The 25,441-nt window shown below is 44.4% G+C and overlaps 1 protein-coding gene across 1 annotated transcript in view; it reads right to left on the bottom strand.

Moving 5' to 3' along the window:
* Window positions 1-238: 238 nt before the first annotated feature.
* Window positions 239-25,441, bottom strand: part of LOC121577743 (protein sidekick-2-like) — a 242,162-nt gene continuing 216,959 nt past the window's right edge. The window contains exons 39-45 of the mRNA XM_045207986.1: window positions 24,470-24,595; window positions 23,089-23,253; window positions 22,660-22,800; window positions 21,171-21,309; window positions 13,508-13,640; window positions 5,392-5,448; window positions 239-2,213 (exon numbers count right to left, since the gene is read on the bottom strand). Of these exons, the coding sequence (XP_045063921.1) occupies window positions 1,752-2,213; window positions 5,392-5,448; window positions 13,508-13,640; window positions 21,171-21,309; window positions 22,660-22,800; window positions 23,089-23,253; window positions 24,470-24,595 (1,223 nt within the window). The 3' untranslated portion in view covers window positions 239-1,751. The remainder of the gene's footprint in view (window positions 2,214-5,391; window positions 5,449-13,507; window positions 13,641-21,170; window positions 21,310-22,659; window positions 22,801-23,088; window positions 23,254-24,469; window positions 24,596-25,441) is intronic.

Here is a 25,441-nt window from a genome sequence, read left to right on the forward strand (position 1 = left end):
AGAGCATGATTTTAAAGATCCGCAGGGAATTGATCAACCATGATGCCCTCCGTGGTGCTGTCTCTCCACTGCTGCATCAATTTGCTTATCTGTTTGTTTAGCGCAGCATCAGAGACTACATTCCCTAAAACTAAGCCAACACAGTAAGTGGCAGGTAGCCTAGCGGTTAAGAGCATTGGGCCAGTAACCGAAAGATTGCTGGTTTGAATCCCGAGCCGACGAGGTGAAAAATCTGTCGATGTGCCCTTGAGCAAGGCACCTAACCCTAATTGCTCTGGATAAGAGCATCTGCTAAATGACTTAAATATAAAGTCAAAACAACCACTACTTGGCCTCATTCCCCTGATAGCCAGGTGCACCAGAGGAAAGGAACAACAAGCTTTCCGTCAATGGTAGGTTAAAACGAATGACATTTTCACTAGGCTGTAATAACCTCAGAATATTTTACAAGTCGGCCAACAGTGCTTCATACGCTTATCTTAAAACTAGATTACATCAACTAAATAGTGTGGTGACTTTCAGATAACTTTTAGTTGATTAAAATGGTTTACGGTTTCAACAGGAATACTGGGATGCCTGAGAAGGGCTTTTTTTTCAGGAAGGAACATTTTCAGGAAAATTTGAATCCCTAGTTATAATCAACCATGGCATGTCTGATCCACTAAAGGACAATCAAACAACTTGCAGACCAACCTCAACATTTTTACTTCAGACATACAGTACATTTTCCATCTCTGCCCCGGTGGGCGGGCAACCAGGCCCTTGGTGTACAGCACAGAGATGTGACCTGCCTGTGGTGTACAGCACAGAGATGTGACCTGCCTGTGGTGTACAGCACAGAGATGTGACCTGCCTGTGGTGTACAGCACAGAGATGTGACCTGCCTGTGGTGTACAGCACAGAGATGTGACCTGCCTGTCAGACTCAATAGTGTGCTATAGGCCAGGCCAGATAACTGCTGAAGATCATGGTCCATAGGTTAAATAGGGGGAGGTCACTAACATGTCTCACATTAACACCCAGAAACTTCCTTTGACCAAATTGGACAGCCTGGGCATTTAAAGGCTGCCAGGGGTCTCATTCCAGCCTCCATCTCCCCCCTCCTCCTCACTTTCATCACTTTGTCCTTTCTATACCCTGTTCCTCTCTCCATCCTTCAAACTCTAGTCATTTCACTCGCTTGTATGGCTCCATTTTGTGATCCCAGTTCCATTGGTGCTTGTTATCCGAGTGTGGATCGACGCCATGACACTTTTATCGTCTTGTAGATATTTTTGTCCAAGAATCTCTTTACTTTTTACAGTATCTAACTAAATTATTATCTTGTTGTGTAGAAGTGTAACAATGAAAAAGAGAAAATAAATAATACAAAGAAAGTCAAATCAGTCAAACAGCAAACATGAATAGGTACTGTCTTGTTCTCAGTAGCTGTCTCTCGGTTAAAGAATGAAAATAAAACTATACCAGCACACGCACACAAGAGGAAAGACGTACTGGAATAAAATATGTAACTTCTGTCCTGTCTGTGTACAGTATGATCCTTAAAACATAACTCAGTAAGAAAAAAAAAAAAAAAAGAAAAAGAAGCAAAACAAACTGAGAATAACACCAGCCATGACAGAAACTATCAAAATGGTGGACTCCGAGGGTTGCTTTGTTGTGGGAGTTGTGTGTTGGGTATTTACTCTCTGGACACGTAGGGCAGCAGGGTGGGTTTTGTTTTCAGAAGGGAACACAGATCCTTCTCAGAATCAAACGAAGGAGGAGAACCCGGCTATGGGGGCCCGAGATCCAGGGGCTGGGCTGGGGCTGGGGCTGCTGGGGGGCCAGTAGGACAGGGTGTTGGAGTGGCTGGAGGGGGTGGAGTTGGAGAGCTGCTGAGAGGGGGTGGGAGTCTGGCTGCCTTTAGGCCTGAACAGACTACCCTGGCCCTGGGGTGTCAGGCCCTGGGGTTGACCATGGGGCTGGGGCTGGAGCTGGGGTGGAGGGGTGGTGGAGGTGAGCTGGGGTGGCAACGGGGGCAGGGGTGGTGATGGGGCGCAGGGCTCCGGGTCGCCCGACTCTGACTCGGTGTAGCTGTAGGCCTGTGCCCGGGAGATGCCCTTCTGCTGGCGGCGCCAGGAGTTGTAGTAGGTGGGGTCACTGATGTAGTGGCTCACAAAGGAGTGGGTCTTCTGTCTGTTCTGGTCCACCTCAAACTCACTGTCACTGCCCTGAGAGGGGAGAAGGGGAGTAGAGGGGAGAGGACAGGGGAGTAGATGGGAGAGGACAGGGGAGGAGAGGGGAAGAGGACAGGAGGACAGGAGGAGAGGAGACGAGGATGGGGGAGAGGACAGGAGGAGAGGGCAGGAGGGGAGGAGGAGAGGAGGGGAGGGGAGGGGGAGAAGACAGGGGAGGGGAGGGGACGAGGAGAGGAGGAGAGGAGGGAATGAGGAGAGGAGGGGAGGAAGAGAGGAGAGGAGAGGAGAGGAGAGGAGAGGAGAGGAGAGGAGAGGAGAGGAGAGGAGAGGAGAGGAGAGGAGAGGAGAGGAGAGGAGAGGAGAGGAGAGGAGAGGAGAGGAGAGGAGAGGAGAGGGAGAGGAGAGGAGAGGAGAGGAGAGGAGAGGAGAGGAGAGGAGAGGAGGAGGGAGAGAGGAGAGGAGGGGAGGGGGAGAGGACAGGAGAGGAGGGGGAGAGGACAGGAGAGGACAGGAGAGGAGGGGAGGGGGAGAGGAGGAGAGGAGAGGACAGGAGGGGAGGAGGAGAGGGAGAGAGGACAGGAGGGGAGGAGAGGGAGAGGACAGGAGGGGAGGAGAGGGGAGAGGACAGGAGGGGAGGAGAGGGGAGAGGACAGGAGGGGAGGAGAGGGGAGAGGACAGGAGGGGAGGAGGAGGGGAGAGGACAGGAGGGGAGGAGGAGAGGAGAGGACAGGGGAGGAGAAGGAGAGATGGGATAGGGGAGGGAGAGGCGAAAGGGAGGGAGGGACAGAGAGAGGAGTTATTATCAGCTTACTACCACATATTTCTCTGAGAAGTTAGAGATGCGATAACGGTGTGTTATTGGGAGGTTCAGAACACAGTGTCTTTCAATAACACACACTTACCACACACACAACCACCACCATACACACAACTACCACCACACATACCTATCACCACACACACACACACCTACCACCGTACACACATACCACTATACACACACACACACCTACCACCATACACACATACCACTACACACAAACCTACCACCATACACACATACCACTATACACACACACCTACCACCATACACAAATACCACTATACACACACACCTACCATCATACACACACACCTTCCACCATACACAACCTAGCACCACACACACAACTACCACCATACACACATACCACCATACACACACACCTACCACCATACAAACATCTACCAGCATACACACACCTACCACCATACACAACCTACCACCACACAAAAACCTACCACCATACACAACCTACCACCACACACACACCTACCAACATACACACACACCTACCAACATACACACACACCTACCACAACACACACATACCTACCACAACACACACATACCTACCACAACACACACATACCTACCACAACACACACACACCTACCACCATCCACACACCTACCACCATACACACACCTACCACCATACACACACCTACCACCATCCACACACCTACCACCATACACACACACCTACCACCATACACACACCTACCACCATACACACACCTACCACCATACACACACACCTACCACCATACACACACACCTACCACCATACACACACCTATCACCATACACACACCTACCACCATACACACACACCTACCACCAAACACACACACACACACAAACATACCACCAAACACACACACACCAACCACCAAACACACACCAAACACACACACACACACACCTACCACCAAACACACACACCACCAAACACACACACCTCAGAAAATTACAATTGGCTCAGAACAGGGCAGCACGGCTGGCCCTTAAATGTACACGGAGAGCTAACATTAATAATATGTTTGTCAATCTCTCATGGCTCAAAGTGGAAGAGAGATTGACTTCAATACTAGTTGTTTTTGTAAGAAGTGTTGACAAGCTGAATGTACCGAGGTATCTGTTTAAACTACTAGCACACAGCTCGGACACCCATGCATACCCCACAAGACATGCCAGCAGAGGTCTCTTCACAGTCCCCAAGTCCTGAACAGACTATGGGAGGCGCACAGTACTACATAGAGCCATGACTGCATGTAACTCTATTCCACATCAGGTAACTGATGCAAGCAGCAGAATCAGATTTAAAAAACAGGTAAAAATACACCTTATGGAACAGCGGGTACTGTGAAGAGACACACACACACACACACAGGTACAGACACACGCATACGCACACGCACTCTACACACACGTACATTGTAATATTGTTGTATGGTGGTATTATACATTTAGTATTGTAGATATGTAGTGGTGTAATAATGTTATATGATGTACTGTTTTATCTGTTTATCACCCACAAAGAGGCTGTCAACACATGATCATGACTGGAGAGGAGGATTAATCATCACTGGACGTGCAGAGTAATCAGATCAACCGGGGTCAATGGTTGGTTGGTTGGGTTTAACATTAAATTAATCATCATTACTACAACAGCCACATGTTGAGCTAACATCTACTATGGATATTCATCACATACACTATAACACTAGGAAGACAGGAGAGATACCACAGGATCCTAGAGAAGTTTAAGAGAGGAGAGCAGAGGAGAGGAGAGGAGAAGAGAGGAGGAGAGAGGAGAAGAGAGGAGAAGAGAGGATGAGAAGAGGAGGAGAAGAGGAGAAGAGAGGAGGAGAAGAGAGGAGGAGAGAGGAGGAGAGAGGACAGTGGAGAAGAGAGGAGGAGAAGAGAGGAGAAGAGAGGAGGAGAATAGAGGAGGAGAGAGGAGGACAAGAGAGGAGAAAGGAGGAGAGAAGAGAGGAGGAGAGAGGAGAAGAGAGGAGGAGAGAGGAGGAGAGAGGAGGAGAGAGGAGAAGAGAGGAGAAGAGAGGAGGAGAGAGGAGGAGAGAGGAGAAGAGAGGAGAAGAGAGGAGGAGAAGAGAGGAGAAGAGAGGAGGAGAATAGAGGAGGAGAGAGGAGGACAAGAGAGGAGAAAGGAGGAGAGAAGAGAGGAGGAGAGAGGAGAAGAGAGGAGGAGAGAGGAGGAGAGAGGAGGAGAGAGGAGAAGAGAGGAGGAGTCAGGAGGAGAGAGGAGAAGAGAGGAGGAGAGAGGAGAGGAGCAAGGAGGATGGAGGATGGGGGATGGGGGCAAGTCAGTCTACTACTACCAGTCTACAGACACACAAGCATGCAGAATGACACAGAACCTCACCCAATTCAGTGGAAGCACATGCAGACCACCCGTTCCATATGAGAACACGAGGGCCTCCTATGGGTGACATGGACAAAGACATGCATGGTTTAAAACACCACAGTACAGTATGACAGCCACCATGATCCCTCTGTGGTTCAGATCCCTCCTTGGGACCATCATCAGCTCTTAAGGAGGCACTTCAAGGGTACAACTCACCTGCCTTAATAACATCATAATAAAATATGCCATTTAGCTTTTATCCAAAGCAACTTACAGTAGTGTGTGCATACAATTTTCGTATTGGTGACCCCAGCGGGAACCGAACCCACAACCCTGACTGTCAAGTTCTAACAACTGAGCCACACAGGAACACTGGAGCCTTATCCTACCAGTCAAACCTGACACACATCATGAAACTGATCTGACAAACAAACCCTGAAACTGATCTGACAAAAACACCATGAAACTGATCTGACAAACACACCATGAAACTGATCTGACAAACACACCATGAAACTGATCTGACACACAAGGCCGAAACATGGATTCTATGAACTTTGTGCCCAACCTTAGGATGCAGGCTACCACCCAACGCTTCTACCTATTTCATTCAAACAATCACAACAGGAATTTGAGTATACTTCCAATAAGCACATTCTAGTTGCTGAACTCTTTATTTGTGTCTTTGCTAGATGTCAAACAAGAAACAGCTCTCTCAATGGTCACTCTGTGGGGTCTATTCATGGTCACCCAATCGTCACGAAAGAAAGCTGCCAATCGACCGATCACAGCCAATGATTGATGAGCTGGTTCACAAAAATGCCATCTCATACCAGGTGCACTAGATTTCATCATGTTCAGCTAAAATGTTAAGGCATAACAAAAGATAGTGTAACTAGCAACGCGCATGCCCCGCCCACCTGAGGATCTTTTTCAGCCATCTATTTCCTGTGTTTGAGGGGTGCAAAATCCACTTGTCACTTAAATCTTGCTGGATTGATTGCTTTCATTGTACTCCTGCGACTCTTTCATACTCTTGCTTGTGCCTGTCATTATACCCTGTTAACGTTACGACCGTGGAAATGTTTGTAATCACCTGCCAAACACACTCCGGTAACAGCTGAAATGGGCTCAATGGGATACATTGTCAGAGATTTTAAAAAATAATAATATTTTTTATTTTTCTTTATTTTTATGGGGGTAGATCAGCTTAATATTGCAGATAGATTGTAACTTCCATCAATGTAATTGTCTGCATCACATCCAATCCCCCATGTTTTTTATATATATACTCCCCTTTATTACTTTTCAACCCCGCCATCCTTTCCCTACTTGGGGTAAATTAGTAAACAACAATGCTTAGGCCTCTACTTCCAGCTTATACTTACTATCTACATTTTATGGACTCAGTCAATTTGACAATAATTCTATTTTATTTGTTTTTGCTCTTGAACTTCTTCCACTCTCAACCTCTCCGATCATTTTCATGATGTCCATCCGGTTTGCTTCTATATGCCATTTCTTTCTAACTGTGCTCTTTCCCAAAAGCTCCCAACATACAACCTATATACTTATTATGGACACAGTATGCTTACATTATTAGTTATCTGGTTATTATTTGTTGTTATTTGTTATTAGTCCCATCCTTCAACTCCATTCAACACCTCCCATCTATCTCCCAACACCATCCATATAGGATTTCTATTTGCCATATATATTTCAACTGTACTGTGATGTTTTACAAAAGTTCTGAACCTTTCTATTCTCATTGCTTCTACAGATTGTGAATTAAAAATTCACTCCGGTAACAGCTGAAATGGGCTCAATGGGATACATTGTCTTTCCGTTGAATCTACTGTATAACAACGCTAAAGCTTTGTCAGAGATTTAATTTAACCGTCTTGACTCATCACAAGAAAGAGAAGAAAGATAACTTTATTTTGATGGGTGTTCATTTTTTGTGGAATTTAAAAAAGTAATAATAACTTAATACAGTTGAAATGTATGCAAATGAGATATGCTGATATGAAAACAACCCCAGGGCACTGGCCCCTGATGTTCCACGGACAAGGCAGACAGCATTCTCAGCTCATATTCCATCCTCTCCTGCACCGTCCCAACAGGTGCAGGTTTGTATTGTGTTGTGTGTGTGTGTGTGTGTGTGTGTGTGGGGGGGGTGGTAACAGATGCTTCGTTCTCCTACAATGTTAACATCCACCCCTCCCTGCCTCCCTCTCTCCTTCCATTCCACATCCTTGTCCAAAATAAACTCAAAGGTCCTATTGTGGAATCTACACTAAAATAAGATGAGTTAAAATATGCCTTGAGGGGCCTTAGTCTGTGAAACAGTGATTCATTTGAATACATTAAAGGCTAATTAGGGGAGATGACTTCTGTGAATGGGCCAAGGCTTTAGGCATGAAACTATACAGTCCCCAGGGGAGTTACCCTTCTATCTGAGGATAACAGAGAGACAGACACCAGCCAGTGGCAGATCCCAAACAGCTCTTTTCATAATTAGGATGTTAACTAACTATCTAGACAGATTAAGATTTCATCTCATTAATGGGTATAATATTTCAGACAGCCGTTTTTCGCAGCGGAGAGTGGTTTCATTTCCAACGTTAACAGAAACATAAGGTTGATGTTTTATGGTGATTGACTTCTCAAATCGGCTGTTGTCGACAACACTGCTAATAAACTGAGGGAAACTGGTCAGAAAAATATGTCTTCAAATGAAAATAGACCTAGTTGTCCTAGAGACTAAACTCTCAATACCCAGAGATAGACAACTCTCAATACCCAGAGATAGACACAACTCTCAATACCCAGAGATAGACACAACTCTCAACACCCACAGATAGACACAACTCTCAACACCCACAGATAGACACAACTCTCAACACCCACAGATAGACACAACTCTCAACACCCACAGATAGACACAACTCTCAACACCCACAGATAGACACAACTCTCAACACCCACAGATAGACACAACTCTCAACACCCAGAGATAGACACAACTCTCAACACCCACAGATAGACACAACTCTCAACACCCAGAGATAGACACAACTCTCAACACCCACAGATAGACACAACTCTCAACACCCAGAGATAGACACAACTCTCAACACCCAGAGATAGACACAACTCTCAACACCCAGAGATCAAGATCAGCTTGTTTATGTAAACAGCGAGATATACAGTAGGTGTTGAGTCAAAGTGACACACTATCATCTCAGGAGACTCCTAGACTTCTCAGTAGACACCTAGACTTATCAGTAGACTCCTAGACTTCTCAGGAGACTACTAGACTTCTCAGGAGAATAATAGACTTCTCAGTAGACTCCTAGACTTCTCAGTAGACTCCTAGACTTATCAGGAGACTACTAGACTTATCAGGAGAATACTAGACTTCTCAGGAGACTAGTAGACTTATCAGGAGACTACTAGACTTCTCAGGAGACTACTAGACTTATCAGGAGAATACTAGACTTCTCAGGAGACTACTAGACTTATCAGGAGAATACTATACTTCTCAGTAGACTCCTATACTTATCAGTAGACTCCTAGACTTCTCAGGAGACTCCTAGACCCCTCAGGAGACTCCTAGACTTATTAGGAGAATACTAGACTTCTCAGCAGACTCCTAGACTTCTCAGGAGACTCCTAGACTTATTAGGAGAATACTAGACTTCTCAGGAGACTACTAGACTTATCAGGAGAATACTATACTTCTCAGTAGACTCCTAGACTTATCAGTAGACTCCTAGACTTCTCAGGAGACTCATAGACCTCTCAGGAGACTACTAGACTTCTCAGGAGAATAATAGACTTCTCAGTAGACTCCTAGACTTCTCAGTAGACTCCTAGACTTATCAGGAGACTACTAGACTTATCAGGAGAATACTAGACTTCTCAGGAGACTAGTAGACTTATCAGGAGACTACTAGACTTCTCAGGAGACTACTAGACTTATCAGGAGAATACTAGACTTCTCAGGAGACTACTAGACTTATCAGGAGAATACTATACTTCTCAGTAGACTCCTATACTTATCAGTAGACTCCTAAACTTCTCAGGAGACTCCTAGACCCCTCAGGAGAATACTAGACTTATTAGGAGAATACTAGACTTCTCAGTAGACTCCTAGACTTCTCAGGAGACTCCTAGACTTATTAGGAGAATACTAGACTTCTCAGGAGACTACTAGACTTATCAGGAGAATACTAGACTTATCAGGAGAATACTATACTTCTCAGTAGACTCCTAGACTTATCAGTAGACTCCTAGACTTCTCAGGAGACTCATAGACCTCTCAGGAGACTCCTAGACCTATTAGGAGAATACTAGACTTCTCAGTAGACTCCTAGACTTCTCAGGAGACTCCTAGACTTATTAGGAGAATACTAGACTTCTCAGGAGACTACTAGACTTCTCAGGAAACTCCTTGCCCTGGTATAGATGGTCTGTTGGGGCCAGAGTGGAATGCATTGTGGAGTATTTAGGGCTGTTCTATCCGTCAAACCCTGTGAACTTTATCTTGGGGATTGAGGTGGTAAGAACCTCCCATAACCCCTCCACTACACCCTATAACCCAGAGAGTGAGATGGGGAGAGAAGGAGTGAGAGAAATATAAACAGAGAGAGAGAGAGACAGAGAGAGAGCGAGAGAGCGAGAGAGAGGGAGAAAGAGACATACAGAGAGAGAGATACAGAGAGATACAGAGAGAGAGAGAAGGAGGGAGAGAGGAAGAGAGAGAGAGATAACACTTTACATCGTTACAACACTGTATGTAGCCATAATATGACATTTGAAATGTCTCTATTCCTGAGTGTAATGTTTACTGTTTATTTGTGATTTTTTCTATCACTTTTGTTGATATATTTCACTTCCTTTGGCAATGTAAACAATTTCACTCACATCATTGTTACAGTGAACACAGCAGGAACCCCAGGCAGCAGGCAAACACTAGGGCAGTACAGAGGGAGTGTGTGTGTATGTTTGAGTGTGTGTTTGTTTGAGTGTGTGTTTGTTTGAGTGTGTGTGTGTTTGAGAGTGTGTGTGTTTGAGAGTGTGTGTGTGTCTGGTGAGTGTGTGCATGCGTGTGTGTAAAGTCCCTTGCGCAATCCCCTAAAATCCAGCCGTACATCATTTGAGACAGGGATTTAGTGTGACTAGGCAGTTCTAATCCCCCTCTGCACACGCAGCCACTGTTGTTGTTTAGGATGAACTAATCAGACAGATGTGACAGATTTTGCTCTGGGCTATTTATCATGTCCTAAATGACATGCATTCGTGAATATTATGTCATGAATTATAGTCAATCATTATCAGGTATTTCCTCTTTGTTAAAAAAAATATATATAGTTCCTTTTTTCTATATTTCATTAAGACTACCATTACTCAAAGCCTGTTCTATTTTTGCTTGGTTCCAGGAAGTGACATCATATGACTTATTGGTGTTTCCAAAAATGCTACAGATGAACCCTCGAAGCAGTTCCAGTCAAAACAATCCTCTGCGTTGTCATGGGAGACAATCATAACACAGCAGACATGTTTCCCTTTGTGGTGTCAAGGTCTGCACTCCAGCAGCCTGACACAACGTCCAGATACTATATGTTATTTCCTCTCCCATGATGAAGCAGCACACTGACTGAGCCCCAAATGCCACCCTATTTATTCTTTAGTGCACTACTTTTGACCAGGGCCCATAGGGCACTATAAAGGGACGCACACCTATCTTCAACCTCCTCGACTCAGAGATGAGCTCACTCCATTCTCTACTGCTGGTTTCTATCCTGAGTGTCACACACACACACACACACACACACACACACACACACACACACACACACACACAGTGACACTGACAAAACAAACCGCCTAAGGACACACTGTCTCCTGGCTTCTAGAGAGTGTGTCTTGTCCACCTGCCGAGGCACAGTTGTGGTGGTGGACCGGTTGCCTCGACAACCCCGCATCAACTTATACCTGCCAGTGGAGGACTGACATAGGTCTTAATGGAGACAGTCCCAGCCACAACACAACGCTGAGCAGAGCTGATAGCCTGGTGTTGTGTGTGTGTGTGTGTGTGTGTGTGTGTGTGTGTGTGTATGTGTGTGTGGACATGTTTAACTATACTTGTGGGGACCAGAAGTCCCCACAAGAATAGTAAACCAAGACAATTTTGACCAACTGGGGACATTTTGTTGGTCCCCACAAGGTCAAATGCTAATTCTAGGGGGTTTAGGGTTAAGGTTAGAATTAGTGTTAGGGTTAGAATTAGTTTTAGGTTTAGAGTTAGGGTTAGGAGATAGGGTTAGTTTTAGGGTTAGGGTTAGGTTTTTGGGTTACGGTTAGGGTTAGGGTACGGGTTAGGATTAGGTTTGGGGTTAGGGGTTAGGGAAAATAGGATTTTGAATGGGACTGAATTGTATGTCCCCACAAGGTCAGCTGCGCAAGACTGTATGTGTGTGTGTGTGTATGTGTGCGTGTGTGCGTGTGTGTGTGTTAGTGTGTGTGTGTGTGTGCATGTGTGTGAGAGCTAAGCTGATAGCATGGAGTTATCCGCTCAATAAAACTTCAAAAAGGGACATCACATTCCTGGTCATCTGTAGAATATCCACTGGTGATGACATGGCTGTGCTGTCAGAGGGGATGGCAGGGTATCCGCAGGGCTATGGGGAGGAGGCCTGGGCCTGTGTACTCCAGATACCCTTACGTCTGGGGTGGTGGCAGTGGAGGTTGGTGGGCTGGAAGGCCAGATAGGCTAGTGTTGTTGAGCTTGTTTGACAATAAGGAAGTATGGAATGGTAGATATGCCAGCCCAGTGATGACATTTAAAAATGGCTTATATTGGAGGATGTTTTGGTTGTAAGGAAAGATCCTGTCTGTAGCAGTTCATTGGGTGAGAGATTTCTCCATTGATGTTAAAGGAGCTAAGCTCTTGATAAGGGAGCAGCTGGAGAGAGACGTCTGGCTTCTGAGGAATTCGTACTGGGATGTATTTAGTAGAAACTGATGATGAGTCCCAAATGGCACCCTATTCCCTGTATAGTGCACTACTACAGCACCATAGGGCTCTGGTCAAAAGTAATGTACTATATAAGGAATAGAGTGCCATCTGGGGCACAGATAATTTGGGAAAGCTAGAGTCGAAAATTCCAAGATGAAAGAAAACTTAGAAGGCTGAAACCAAGGGAATTCAGGACTGCTTCCTCCCTCCTTTTCAGGTTTTCACACAAACCACAAGAACAGAACAGAGGAGGGAAACAAAAACAGCAACAAGATGATCAGTATAGACACAGGGGGAAAGGAGCTAGTAAATAAAAATAGACAAATTAAAAGAGAGAAAAATATTATTGCAGATGAGAGAGAGAGTGAGATAAAGATTGAGGGAGCTGGAGAGATAGAGAGAAAGCGAGAGAGAGAGAGGTGAGAGAGAGAGAATATGAGAGAGAGAGAGAGAGAGAGAGAGAGAATATGAGAGAGAGAGAGAGAGAGAGAGAGAGAGAGAGAGAGAGAGAGAGAGAGAGAGAGAGAGAGAGAGAGAGAGAGAGAGAGAGAGAGAGAGAGAGAGAGAGAGAGAGAGAGAGAGAGAGAGAGAGAGAGAGAGAGAGAGAGAGAGAGAGAGAGAGAGAGAGAGAGAGAGAGAGAGAGAGAGAGAGAGATCCAGTTCATTGATGAGAGCTGTTCATTGGGCCCCAGCCCCCCTGTGTGTCTGTCTGTCCCTCTGATTCAGCAGATGCCAACACAGCAGACTGGCCTACTGGCCCTACTCCCAGAGCCTGCCTCCAGCTCAGCCTGACTGCCCCATAGAGACCAGGAGAGACATGGAACACGTTTCACATCCAAACCCTACTCTGTCAATGCCCTGAGTGTTTGCTTACAGACCACTACCAGTACACTGGACGATGCACTGAGCCAAACACTCCGGGTTTAAGTTTCAGCTGTCCATCCCCCAATCCTAACCTTAACCATTAGGGGTTACAAAACTGACCCCAGATCAGCATCTATGGGCATATTATCAATGTAAAGGTGAGGGATCCAATATGTTGATAGACAGATAGACAGTGTGACAGACAGTGAGATGGGAGACGTTAAGGGGAGTACATACTGTCGGTACCTTAGAGTCTGATATCTCAGATGGTTTCTCTGTTGGGCTGCTGCTCTCAGCTGGGATCAGATCGTTGTACTTGGTGGTGCTCAAATCCTCGTCAGAGTAGTTGAGACTGCCTGGGCTGGGCCGAGGAGGAGACCTGAGGAGACAGGACAATATAGAGATATATATACACTGAGTAGACAACACATTAAGAACACCTGGTCTTTCCATGACAGTCTAACCAGGTGAAAGCTATGATCCCTTATTGACGTCACTTGTTAAATCCACTTCAAATCAGTGTAGATGAAGGGTAGGAGACAGGTTAACCTCTACGGGATTGGTGTCCCTATACCGGGACAGTTGCTACTCATTATGTGACAAAAATGGCATTGTAAACAACAGCCAACTTTCCGGGACATAGACATGTCTTATATGGACAGAAAGCTTATATTCTTGTTAATCTAACTGCAGTGTCCAATTTACAGTAGGTATTACAGCAAAATAAATACTATGCTATTATTTGAGGATAGTGCACAACAACAAAACAATTATCATGGCAACTGGTTTGATAAATTCACCTCTGAAGGTAAATAATGTCCTTACATTCAGTAATCTTGCTCTGATTTGTCATCCTGAGGGTCCCAGAGATAAAATGTAGTGTAGTTTTGTTTGAAAAATCCATTTTATATTCAAATGTAGGAACTGGGTTCAACCGTTTGACCCCACTGCTGTCTCTGGCTCCACACCAACCCCCGCCCGGCCATCTAGAGGTTTGAAGGTTAGTGTATTTTCTGTAGGGAACCTAATGATCCATCATGTATGACATTCCTGGGAGTGTGTAAACTTAAATGTTTTATTACCACAGCATTTTTGTATGTTCTCTATAGTTATGTAAATGAAAATGTATACATTTACCAATTCAGTACATTTGGGAAAACTCCTGGCAGACTTAATACAATATATTGTGAAGTGATGTAATTCTTCACTGGATGAGTCTGAAAATTTGCACACACACTGCTGCCATCTTCTGGACAACATCTAAATAATACCTAGAATCCTACACCATTGTCTGGCCTTTCTCTTGCTTTTCAAAGATGAAAACGCATGTTTTTTTGTTTGTATTATCTTTTACCAGATCTAATGTGTTATATTCTCCTACATTTATTTCACATTTCCAAAAAGTGTTTCCTTTCAAATGATATCAAGAATATGCATATCCTTGCTTCAGGTCCTGAGCTACAGGCAGTTAGATTTGGTTATGTCATTTTGGGCGTAAATTGAAAAAAAAAGGGTCTGATCCTTATTAAGAAGGATTTTTAAGCCCTGAAACAAATGAGATATGCATTGTGTATGTGTGCCATTCAGAGGGCGAATGGACAAGAAAAAATATTTAAGTGCCTTTGAACAGCGTATGGTAGTAGGTGCCAGGTACACCGGTTTGAGTGTGTCAAGAACTGCAACGCTGCTGGATTTTTCACACTCAACAGTTTCCAGTGTGTCTCAATAATGGTCCACTACCCAAAGGACATCCAGCCAACTTGACACAACTGTGGGAAGCGTTGGAGTCAACATGGGCCAGCATCCCTGTGGAACGCTTTCGACACCTTGTAGAGTGAATGCCCGACGAATTGAGGCTCTTCTGAAGGCTTAGGGGGGTGCAACTCAATATTAGGAAGGTGTTCTTACTGTTTTGTACACTTAGTGTATAATTACATAGCATAACATTGTAATTACCTTTCTATGGCAAGAACAGAGCCATTGGCAGTCCTATCAGTCGCTGGCTAATGCACAACCTTGGCATTCAAATGAGTTACACTAATAAGATAAAGTAATAAAGCAACTCTAGTACCCTCTTCATAAACAACTTGCATTAAATCACTGAGAAATCGCATTCACACACCAGAGTGACAGGACAGAGAAACTGTATGAAAGGAACCAGGAAAAGCTGAAAGATATACACTGATCAGTCAAATGTACCGAACTTTCTCCAGGCATTTCTCACTATAGAAAGGGATAGAGAAGATAGTATTTGACGGAGACACCTGGCAGTGTTTGTTTGGGTAGTGGTTTAGCTCAGTGCGGATGTTGCCTGTATTCCATGGCTTCTGGTTGGGGTATGTATGTACGGTCACTGTGGGCACTGTTGGGTATGGAGAGGGAGCGGGGTGAGTTTATTATCAGGATCATGGGACAGCAATGAGATCCCAGCCTGCCTGCTGTCAGTATCCCCTGAGATGAATAATCTCTTCTGATGAAACACTATGTGGGCTGCCTGTGGAATGGCACGCACAGTTAGCCTTGTGACCGACTCATAAATTCAACCCTTGTAGAGTGGAGGAGCTCACTGTATAGGCAGAAATCCCAACACAGTCTCAGATAGGAAGGCTCAGGTTGTGTTCGCTTTATTGTAAAGGTTATCAACATCCATTTGAATCATGAGATCCATTTAAGAGTCAACAGCCATGTTTCAGGGAGCGTGGGTGACACTTTAGAAACCTCCCCATTCAAAGATACGTGTGAGAGAGGGTATTTATGAGTATGGAGTGAGAGAGGGTATTTATGGGGAGTGGAGTGAGAGGGGGTATTTATGAGTATGGAGTGAGTGAACATATGTAATGTTAGTGGGCATGGTCTAGGGGAGGTATTGAGAATGCTTGAGTTATGAGAGAGAAGGGGAAAGAGAGAGACCTCACAACACCCACAAGTGGTGCTCTCAGAACAGCTCTCTCAAAACAAAGATGGCTTTGCATTCTGCATAAGTTCCTCCACATTTTCCTCCCTCTGTCACTATAAGCCTGTTAAACAATCAGATATCTGTTTTTGCTGATTGACCCTGGTTGGTTTGGCAGGGAGAGCCTCTATCGATCTCTCTCTCCTCTCTCTCTCTCTCCTCTCTCTGTCTTTCTCAGGCCACACTGTCGCTGAAGGCCCTGCCAATGGAATATCTACTTACAACTGTTCAGGTCTACGGTCCAAAACCAACCTTATTTTTTCCACAAATATTTCGATTTTTGATTGAGTGCATTCCTAAATCCCAACGTTTAAGTAAACGTTTGAAACTTTCATGAGAAAGAGATTTGGAGGAGGGGGGCGTTTTTTTTTTATATCATGAGCGTGGTGCTGACAAATTTTAACTAAACCACAAAACCCTTTAGGGAAATCACGGAGAGAGCTGCATTTTAATTACATCTAATAATGTTAATAATTTATAACAAGACTACATTTAATACACTTAAACTTGGATGCAGGAGTGAAACGCACACAATGGAAAGCTAACATATTATTGTCATTTTCTATCTCCACTGTGTCTAGGTTATGAAAGACGAAACATTAAAATAGGATATGAGGGTTATGAGGAACAATTCTACCACTGCGGTGGTTTTTGCATCGCTGATTATTTGGACGAATCATGATTTCACGTGGGCATCTTTCGGAAGGGGAGGGGTTCATTTGGCCCATAGAAGGGGAGGGGTTCATTTGGCCCATAGAAGGGGAGGGGTTCATTTGGCCCAGAGAAGGGGAGGGGTTCATTTGGCCCAGAGAAGGGGAGGGGTTCATTTGGCCCATAGAAGGGGAGCGGTTCATTTGGCCCAGAGACGGTAGTTAGTAAATCCTTGATCCTAGAACCTCCTCCCCTGTGACGTTGCAGACAGCTGTTCTAGATAGAGGAGGACAAACAGTCACTAATGAAGGACAGCATTGTTTGATAAGCGAAGCGATACAAGCTGCAAACCTACATCTCTCACCTTGCTCCTCCAGATAAGATCATGTTGAGCTATCCCCCCCCCACACCCACCCCTCAACAGTCTTTACTCTGCCTCCACCCCAATGGACATGTATTTCATCATCACTGCTACAGTTATCATGTATATAGTGCTAGTTCTATTGTTGTTGTTTTTATTACCATTGTCATTATTTTATTTCATTTAGTCCTGCATGTTGGAGCTCGGAGCCTAAGATTTTCACTGCACCCTGCAATCACACCTGCAACCCTGTACATGTGACTATTATCAAATCAAATCTAATTGTATTGGTCACATACACCTATTTAGCAGATGTTATTGTGGGTGTAGCGAAATGCTTGTGTTCCTAGCTCCAACAGTGCAGTAGTATCTAACACTCTGAATCTGAATCTGGTCTGGTCTTTCTGTTCCCCTGTTATCTCCCCTGTCATGTCCCGGCTGCCTGGAGTCTGGACAACCCTAACATCCGTCTTCCAGGAGCCGTTGCAGGAATTGATGAGCATGTGGGATTAGAGCCCGGCCCAGACCGGCCCAATTCTGCTGTCTGTCTGCTGTTGGCCTTAACAAGTCATGAATCTGTAACCTCATCCCTTCACATTCCCCACTCTGCAGTCTGATCTGGTATTGGTATTTTATTAGGATCCCCATTAGCTGTTGCAAAAGCAGCAGCTACTCTTCCTGGGGTCCACACAAAACATGAAACATGACATAATACAGAACATTAATAGAAAATAATAGCTGAAGGACAGAACTATATAAAACATTTTTTTAAAGGCACACGCAGACTACATATCAATACATACACACTAACTATCTAGGTCAAATAGGGGAGAGGCGTTGTGCCGTGAGGTGTTGTTTTATCTGTTTTTTTAAACCAGGTTTGCTGTTTATTTGAGCAATATGAGATGGAACGGAGTTCCATGCAATAATGGCTCTATATAATACTGTATGGTTTCTTGAATTTGTTCTGTATTTTTGGGACTGTGAAAATACCCCTGGTGGCATGTCTGGTGGGGTAAGTGTGTGTGTCAGAGCTGTGTTTAAGTTGACTATGCAAACAATTTGGGATTTTCAACACATTCATGTTTCTTATAAAAAGAAGAAGTGATGCAGTCAGTCTCTCCTCAACTCTTAGCCAAGAGAGACTGGCATGCATAGTATTTATATCAGCCCTCTTATTACAATGAAGAGCAAGACGTGCCGCTCTGTTCTGGGCCAGCTGCAGCTTAACTAGATATTTATTTGCAGCACTTGACCATAATCAAGATTAGACAAAACTAGACCCTGCAGAACTTGCTTTTTGGAGTGTGGTGTCAAAAAAGCAGAGCATCTCTTTATTACGGACAGACCTCTCCCCATCTTTACAACCATTGAATCTATATGTTTTGACCATTACAGTTTACAATCTAAGGTAACGCCAAGTACGTTAGTCTCCTCAACTTGTTCAACAGCCACACCATTCATTACCAGATTCAGCTAGGTCTAGATCTTAGGGAATGATTTGTATAAATACAATGCTCTTAGTTATAGAGATGTTCAGGACCAGTTTATTACTGGCCACCCATTCCAAAACAGACTGCAACTCTTTGTTAAGGGTTTCAGTGGATTCATTAGCTGTGCTTGCTGATGTGTATATATGGTTGAATCATCAGCATACATGGACACACAGGCTTTGTTTAATGCCAGTGGCAGGTCATTGGTAAAAATAGAAAAGAGTACAGGGCCTAGAGAGCTGCCCTGCGGTACACCACACTTTACATGTTTGACATTAGAGAAGCTTCCATTAAAGAAAACCCTTTGAGTTCTATTAGATAGATAGCTCTGAATCCACGATATGGCATAGGTTGAAAAGCCATAACACATATGTTTATTCAACAACAGGTTATGGTCAATAATATCAAAGGCTGCACTGAAATCTAGCAGTACAGCTCCCACAATCTTCTTATTATCAAGTTATTTCAACCAATCATCAGTCATTTTTGTCAGTGCTGTACATGTTGAGTGCCCTTCTCTATAAGCATGCTGAAAGTCTGTTGTTAATTTGTTCACAGAGAAATAGCATTGTATTTGGTCAAACACCATTTTTTCCAACAGTTTGCTAAGAGCTGGCAACAAGCTTATAGGTCTGCTGTTAGAACCAGTAAAAGCCGCTTTACCACTCTGGGGTAGCGGAATTACTTTGGCTTCCCTCCAGGCCTGAGGACAAAGACTTTCCTCTAGGCTCAGATTAAAGATATGACAGACAGGATGGCTATAGAGTCAGCTACCATCCTCAGTAGCTTTCCATCTAAGTTGTCAATGCCAGGAGGTTTGTCATTATTGATTGATAACTATTTTTCCACCTCTCTCACACTAACTTTACAAAATTCAAACTTGCAATGCTTTTCTTTCATTATTTGTTTTTTTTTGCATTAATACGATGTCTTACTGTTCATTGTTGGCATTTTCTGCCTAAGTTTGCCCACTTTGCCAATGAAGTAATCATTAAAATAATTGGCAACATCGTATGGTTTTGTGATGAATAAGGCATCTGATTCGATGAACGATGGAGTTGAATTTGTCTTTCTGCCCATAATTTAAAGCACTCCAAAAATGTTTTTCCATCATTCTTTATATCATTGATCTTGGCTTCATAATACAGTTTCTTTTTCTTTTTGTTGAGTTTAGTCACATAATTTCTTAATTTGCAGTAAGTCAGCCAGTCAATATTCAGGTCCCCAAGAAAGTAGACCTCTCTGTTTACTTCACATACACTACCAAGCATTTCACACATATTATTTCGATACTGACTGTTAGCACTTGGTGGCATATAGCAACACCCCAAAAGAAAAGGCTTTAGATGTGCCAAGTGAACCTGCAACCACAACACTTCAATAACACTTATTATAATTCACACACTTATCAAGAGAACATCCCTGGTCATCCCTACTGCCTCTGATCTGGCAGACTCACTAAACACATGCTTCGTTTGTAAATGATGTCTGAGTGTTGGAGCATGCCCCTGGCTATCCGTAAATTTAACAAACAAGAAAATCCACCACTGGTTATCACTGAAGATGTAAACACAATGGCTCAAATAAAACAATAAAGCAACTGTTTCAATCCTCTCTCTCTCTCTAGGAAATACTGAGGATCTTCAACCTCCAATAAAGCAACCGTTTCAATCCTTTGTCTCTCTCTCTAGGAAAAGGTGAGGATCTTCAACCTCCTCCTTCTACTGCTAGAACAAAAGTACATGTGACATTGTGTGGAGTAATAGAACAACATCCTAAGGATGGCATATTCCTGGTATATTTCTGGTACACATTTAAGTTATAATGCCAGAGAAGCCGGTATTTGGAGGATATATTTGCATGGGTATGCAGTACTATCAAAAACATATTTAAACCAGTCAAGTTAAAGGTGCAATGAGTAAAAGTGTCAACTCAAGTTACTGCAAAGACATTTGTTTACATGCCGAGTAGAGCTGGGACGATACCAGTATCGCAATATTATTTCCATGGCAAAAATGAAAACACGAAGCAGACTAAACTCTTTGATCCTTTAAAAACCTGCTGTATGTAAAAAATGGTGTGCTGTAGCTTGGAAAATACATACATTTGACTCTGGATGACAACATGATGATGTTTGTTTCCAACATTAAGGCTGTTTTCCTAAAGAAGTATGTATTTCATGTTTTGTTTCCTTGCCACGATACTAACGAGTATTGCAAAACTGGTATTGTCCCAGCCCTAATGCCGAGACCCAACCCCTCAGCTTACAAAATAGTGCAAGGACAATACATTTATAAGAAAATATAAATACAAGTTACAGATTGTATCTTTAACATGGAATCCAAACACACATAGTCCTATTAAAGGGCTTGTGGGATATGCTAGAGACATGTTCTTGGTGTGGCCATAGCTGGAGACATGTTCTTGGTGTGGCCATAGCTGGTTACTGACCTGGTATAGACACCGTTCTTACGGCAGAAGGAGTTCTTGACAGACAGTCGTCGGTTGTTGAGTTCCAGGGTGGGGAATCGTCCCTCGTCCAGGCTGACCATATCTCCATGGGTCAGGGCGTTACAGTTAGAGTTGTTCCCTGATGAACACACATAGGGAGACACTGTGTGACCACAGGCCAGAGGGACAGACGGGCAGGCAGGTAAGGGTTAGTAATGCTGTATGTCATGTAGCCCACTCTAGTACTGTTACTACTGTATGGCTGTGTCCCAAATGGCTCCATATTCCCTATATAGGCCCTGGTCAAAAGTAGTGCACTACATAGGGAATAGGGTGCCATTTGAGTTGTATAGAAACACTAGAGGATGAATCATGGATGGATGTTATGTACTCTACCACTACTACTGTTACTACTGAATTCCATAGAAACTAGAGGAGTGACTGGAGTGATTCCAGAATGTCATCACAACTATATTTGGCGAGTGAAGCCAGGCATCTAAACATTGATGATAGACTCCACAAGATTCAACAAAAACACAGCCTTTAAACCTAAACTAAAACCCACAAAGTCTAGGTAAATTGCCTTATCAGCTGATGTTGATGTAAAGACGCTGATCTGAAACTGATTTGTGTTGTTACTTCTCTGACCTACCCTCTGACCTACCCTCCCCCTTCTTAGCGAGAGCTTTGATCAGCAGACTCCATTGGGCCTGGGTCTACAGTATGAGAATATAGTCCCTGCCTACGAGTGAAGTAGGAATCTACGAGAAGGCAAGGGTCCAAACATCAACTACCCCCCTGACATACCAGACCCTCCAAAGGCATCTGGGGTCATTCTGCAAAACATTTAGTCACTATAATAAACTGATCTGTTAACTTGGACTGGTCCAGTATTCCATGAGGGGGGTTACAGGGGGTCTGTAGAGAGCAGAGAAGGAAGACAAGAGGAGAAAGGACCTCTTGTGCTTCGTCTGTCAGAAACGTTGTCCCCAGCCTGAGCAGACTGCACAACTAGATACCTGCTGATGTCAGAGTGGAGCAGACTGCACAACTAGATACCTGCTGATGTCAGAGAGGAGCAGACTGCACAACTAGATACCTGCTGATGTCAGAGAGGAGCAGACTGCACAACTAGATACCTGCTGATGTCAGAGTGGAGCAGACTGCACAACTAGATACCTGCTGATGTCAGAGAGGAGCAGACTGCACAACTAGATACCCACTGATGTCAGAGAGGAGCAGACTTCACAACTAGATACCTGCTGATGTCAGAGAGGAGCAGACTGCACAACTAGAGACCCGTTGATGTCAGAGAGGAGCAGACTAGATACTGTAGGTCCTCTACTATTCTACAGCTGTCTCTCTCTCTCTATCTCTCCCTCCCTCCCTCCCTCCCTCCATCTCTCCATACTACCGATAACCTAACCATAACAAGGACCTTGTTGCCTAGTAATATCATGTCGATGACATCTTTGTCTCTGCCGCTCACCTGAGTCAGATTTCTTGGCGTACTTCTTGCTCTGTCCTCTGATGATGAGGATGAAGACCAGAAGGAGGATGAAGATGAGACCTACCAGGGCCACCACCACCAGGAACCACCACTCCTCATAGAATGGCGCCACCTTTTTGGCTGGAGGAGAAGAGCACATATAACAGCGGGACTAAACACAAGGACAGGGCAGGGAGCACAAATGCAAAGGTAGCGTCTGAAAATGACTGTTTGTGCGATATTTGTGTTATGCTGATTAGTCTTATATTCTATATAATGAAGTAAGATTGTCATTGATTAACATGAAAACCTTAAGCTCAATGACTAGTGCGTGTCCCAAATGGCACCCCTATGAGCACTGGCCAGAAGTAGTGTACTAGGGAATAGGGTGACATCTGGGACATAATGTAGATATATGAAATAACTCACCAGATATGGAGGTTGAGGGTGGGCTAGGAGACCCGTAGCCGTAGTCGTTCACTCCAATGACCCGGAAGTCATAACTAACCCCTTGCTTCAGAATGTCCATGTTGAAGGTGTATGATGTTACTTCCTTTGGGATGTCCTTGATCAAGATATCCCACAAGCCCTCATCTGTTGGCAGAGTAGAAGTAGTAGCAGAAGAAGGTATTTGGATGAGTAGTAATCAGACATGACAAAACAGAGTGGTAAACGAGGCTCATTGATATAAAAGCTTGTTTAAAAACCTATGGTATGAAAACAATCTGACAATGTCCAAGGTAACTCATACCACAATACACATTACGCAATTGATACATTTTACATCTCCCATAATCTGTATGGGGCTCTCTGGTCTTTGAGAGGTATAAATAAGGATACAAAATGTGGGAAGGTATGATTCACAAGAGGGACTATAATGGGATGTTTAATGTTTGCTTTTATAATGGCTGCCAGAATCCATAAGTGCTAATAAACATAACTATTATTTGGAGTTTGACAGCGTTTATGGAGTGCTCAAGAACATCAGCCAACACCAAGAGTTCATTTAACGTTTCTATCAGTAGTGAAGAAGTGAAGATATGAAGGATCAATTGAATGTGTAGTGCGCCAGCAGTTTTTCCTGACTATGACAGAAAACCATAAGGTTGAATACCCCTGCTCTAGGGAGATCAATGTAATCCATACCAGGCTAAGCCGCTGCTGCCTACAGGGGTTTCCCACCATGTCAGTCAGTCCCATACTCTCAACCTCTGGGACTTAGTACCCCCCAACTCCCTGTCCCCCTCTTCCCCTGTCCTTTAAGAAACTGGTAGTGTAATCCATCCCTCCCTCTGTGCCTCCCTTTATTCCCTCTGTACGGCTGTCAATCCCCGTGCATCGATGACGTGGGCATCAATTAAGGCAGCCCCCCGCACCTCTCTGATTCAGAGGAGTTAGGTTAAATTCGGAAGACACATTTCAGTTGAATGCATTCAGTTGTGCAACTAACTAGGTATCCCCCTTTACCCCCTTTCCCAATCACAGATTAAACCTGACACTACGTCTCAAGCTCTGCTGCACCTCAATCAATACTCCATTAAAATAATAGAGAGTGAGCATCACCATCTGTGGAACCACATTGACACTCTATTCTTAGTCAGATCATTCCTGTCCAAGCAAGTATGAGGCCGGGCTAAGAGATTGCATGATTGGAAAGAATGTGAACTGTGGATCAATCTGGAAGTGTCCAGTATGTGAACATGGACAGGGTTCACTGCAGATGCACTGCTGAGGCTCTTTGTTCCACGAGAAGCTAAAAGGAATACGTCAAGCAGTGGAGTCCAGTATGTCACGTGTTGGGTGTATATACCTGAGGGTCTGGCCTCGATGACGTAGCGTGTGATAGGCGACCTCCCGGGGTCACCGTTGGCCCAGTGGATGGTTAGAGCCGAGCCGTACCGGGAGATGAAGGGCTCTCCAGGGGGGCCCGGGGCTCCTGCATGGGGTCAAAGGTGGGGTCAAAGGTTAGAGAAAGGTTTGAGGGTCAGGCAGCCTCAATATACTTTCAAAGATATTATGGCATATTCAGTGCCTAATCTTAACTGGCTTCATCAATAAGTGCATCGATGACGTCGTCCCCACAGTGACCGTACGTACATACCCAGACCAGAAGCCATGGATTACAGGCAACATCCGCACTGAGCTAAAGGGTAGAGCTGCCGCTTTCAAGGAGCGGGACTCTAACCCGGATGCTTATAAGAAATCCCGCTATGTCCTCAGACGAACCATCAAACAGGCAAAGAGTCAGTACAGGACTAAGATTGAATCGTACTACACCGGCTCTGACGCTCGTCGGATGTGGCAGGGCTTGAAAACTATTACAGACTACAAAGGGAAGCACAGCCGCGAGCTACCCAGTGACACAAGACTTCCAGACGAGCTAAACCACTTCTATGCTCGCTTCGAGGCAAGCAACACTGAAGCATGCATGAGAGCACCAGCTGTTCCGGATGACTATGTGATCACGCTCTCCGTAGCCAATGTGAGTAAGACTTTTAAGCAGGTCAACATTCACAAGGCCGCAGGGGCAGACGGATTACCAGGACGTGTACTCCGAGTAGGTGCTAACCAACTGGCAAGTGTCTTCACTGACATTTTCAACATGTCCCTGACTGAGTCTGTAATACCAACATGTTTCAAGCAGACCACCATAGTCCCCGTGCCCAAGGACACTAAGATAACCTGCCTAAATGACTACCGACCCGTAGCACTGACGACTGTAGCCATGAAGTGCTTTGAAAGGCTGGCCATGGCTCACATCAACACCATTATCCCAGAAACC

This window comes from Coregonus clupeaformis, chromosome 1, assembly GCF_020615455.1.
Source record: "Coregonus clupeaformis isolate EN_2021a chromosome 1, ASM2061545v1, whole genome shotgun sequence".
NCBI lineage: Eukaryota > Metazoa > Chordata > Actinopteri > Salmoniformes > Salmonidae > Coregonus > Coregonus clupeaformis.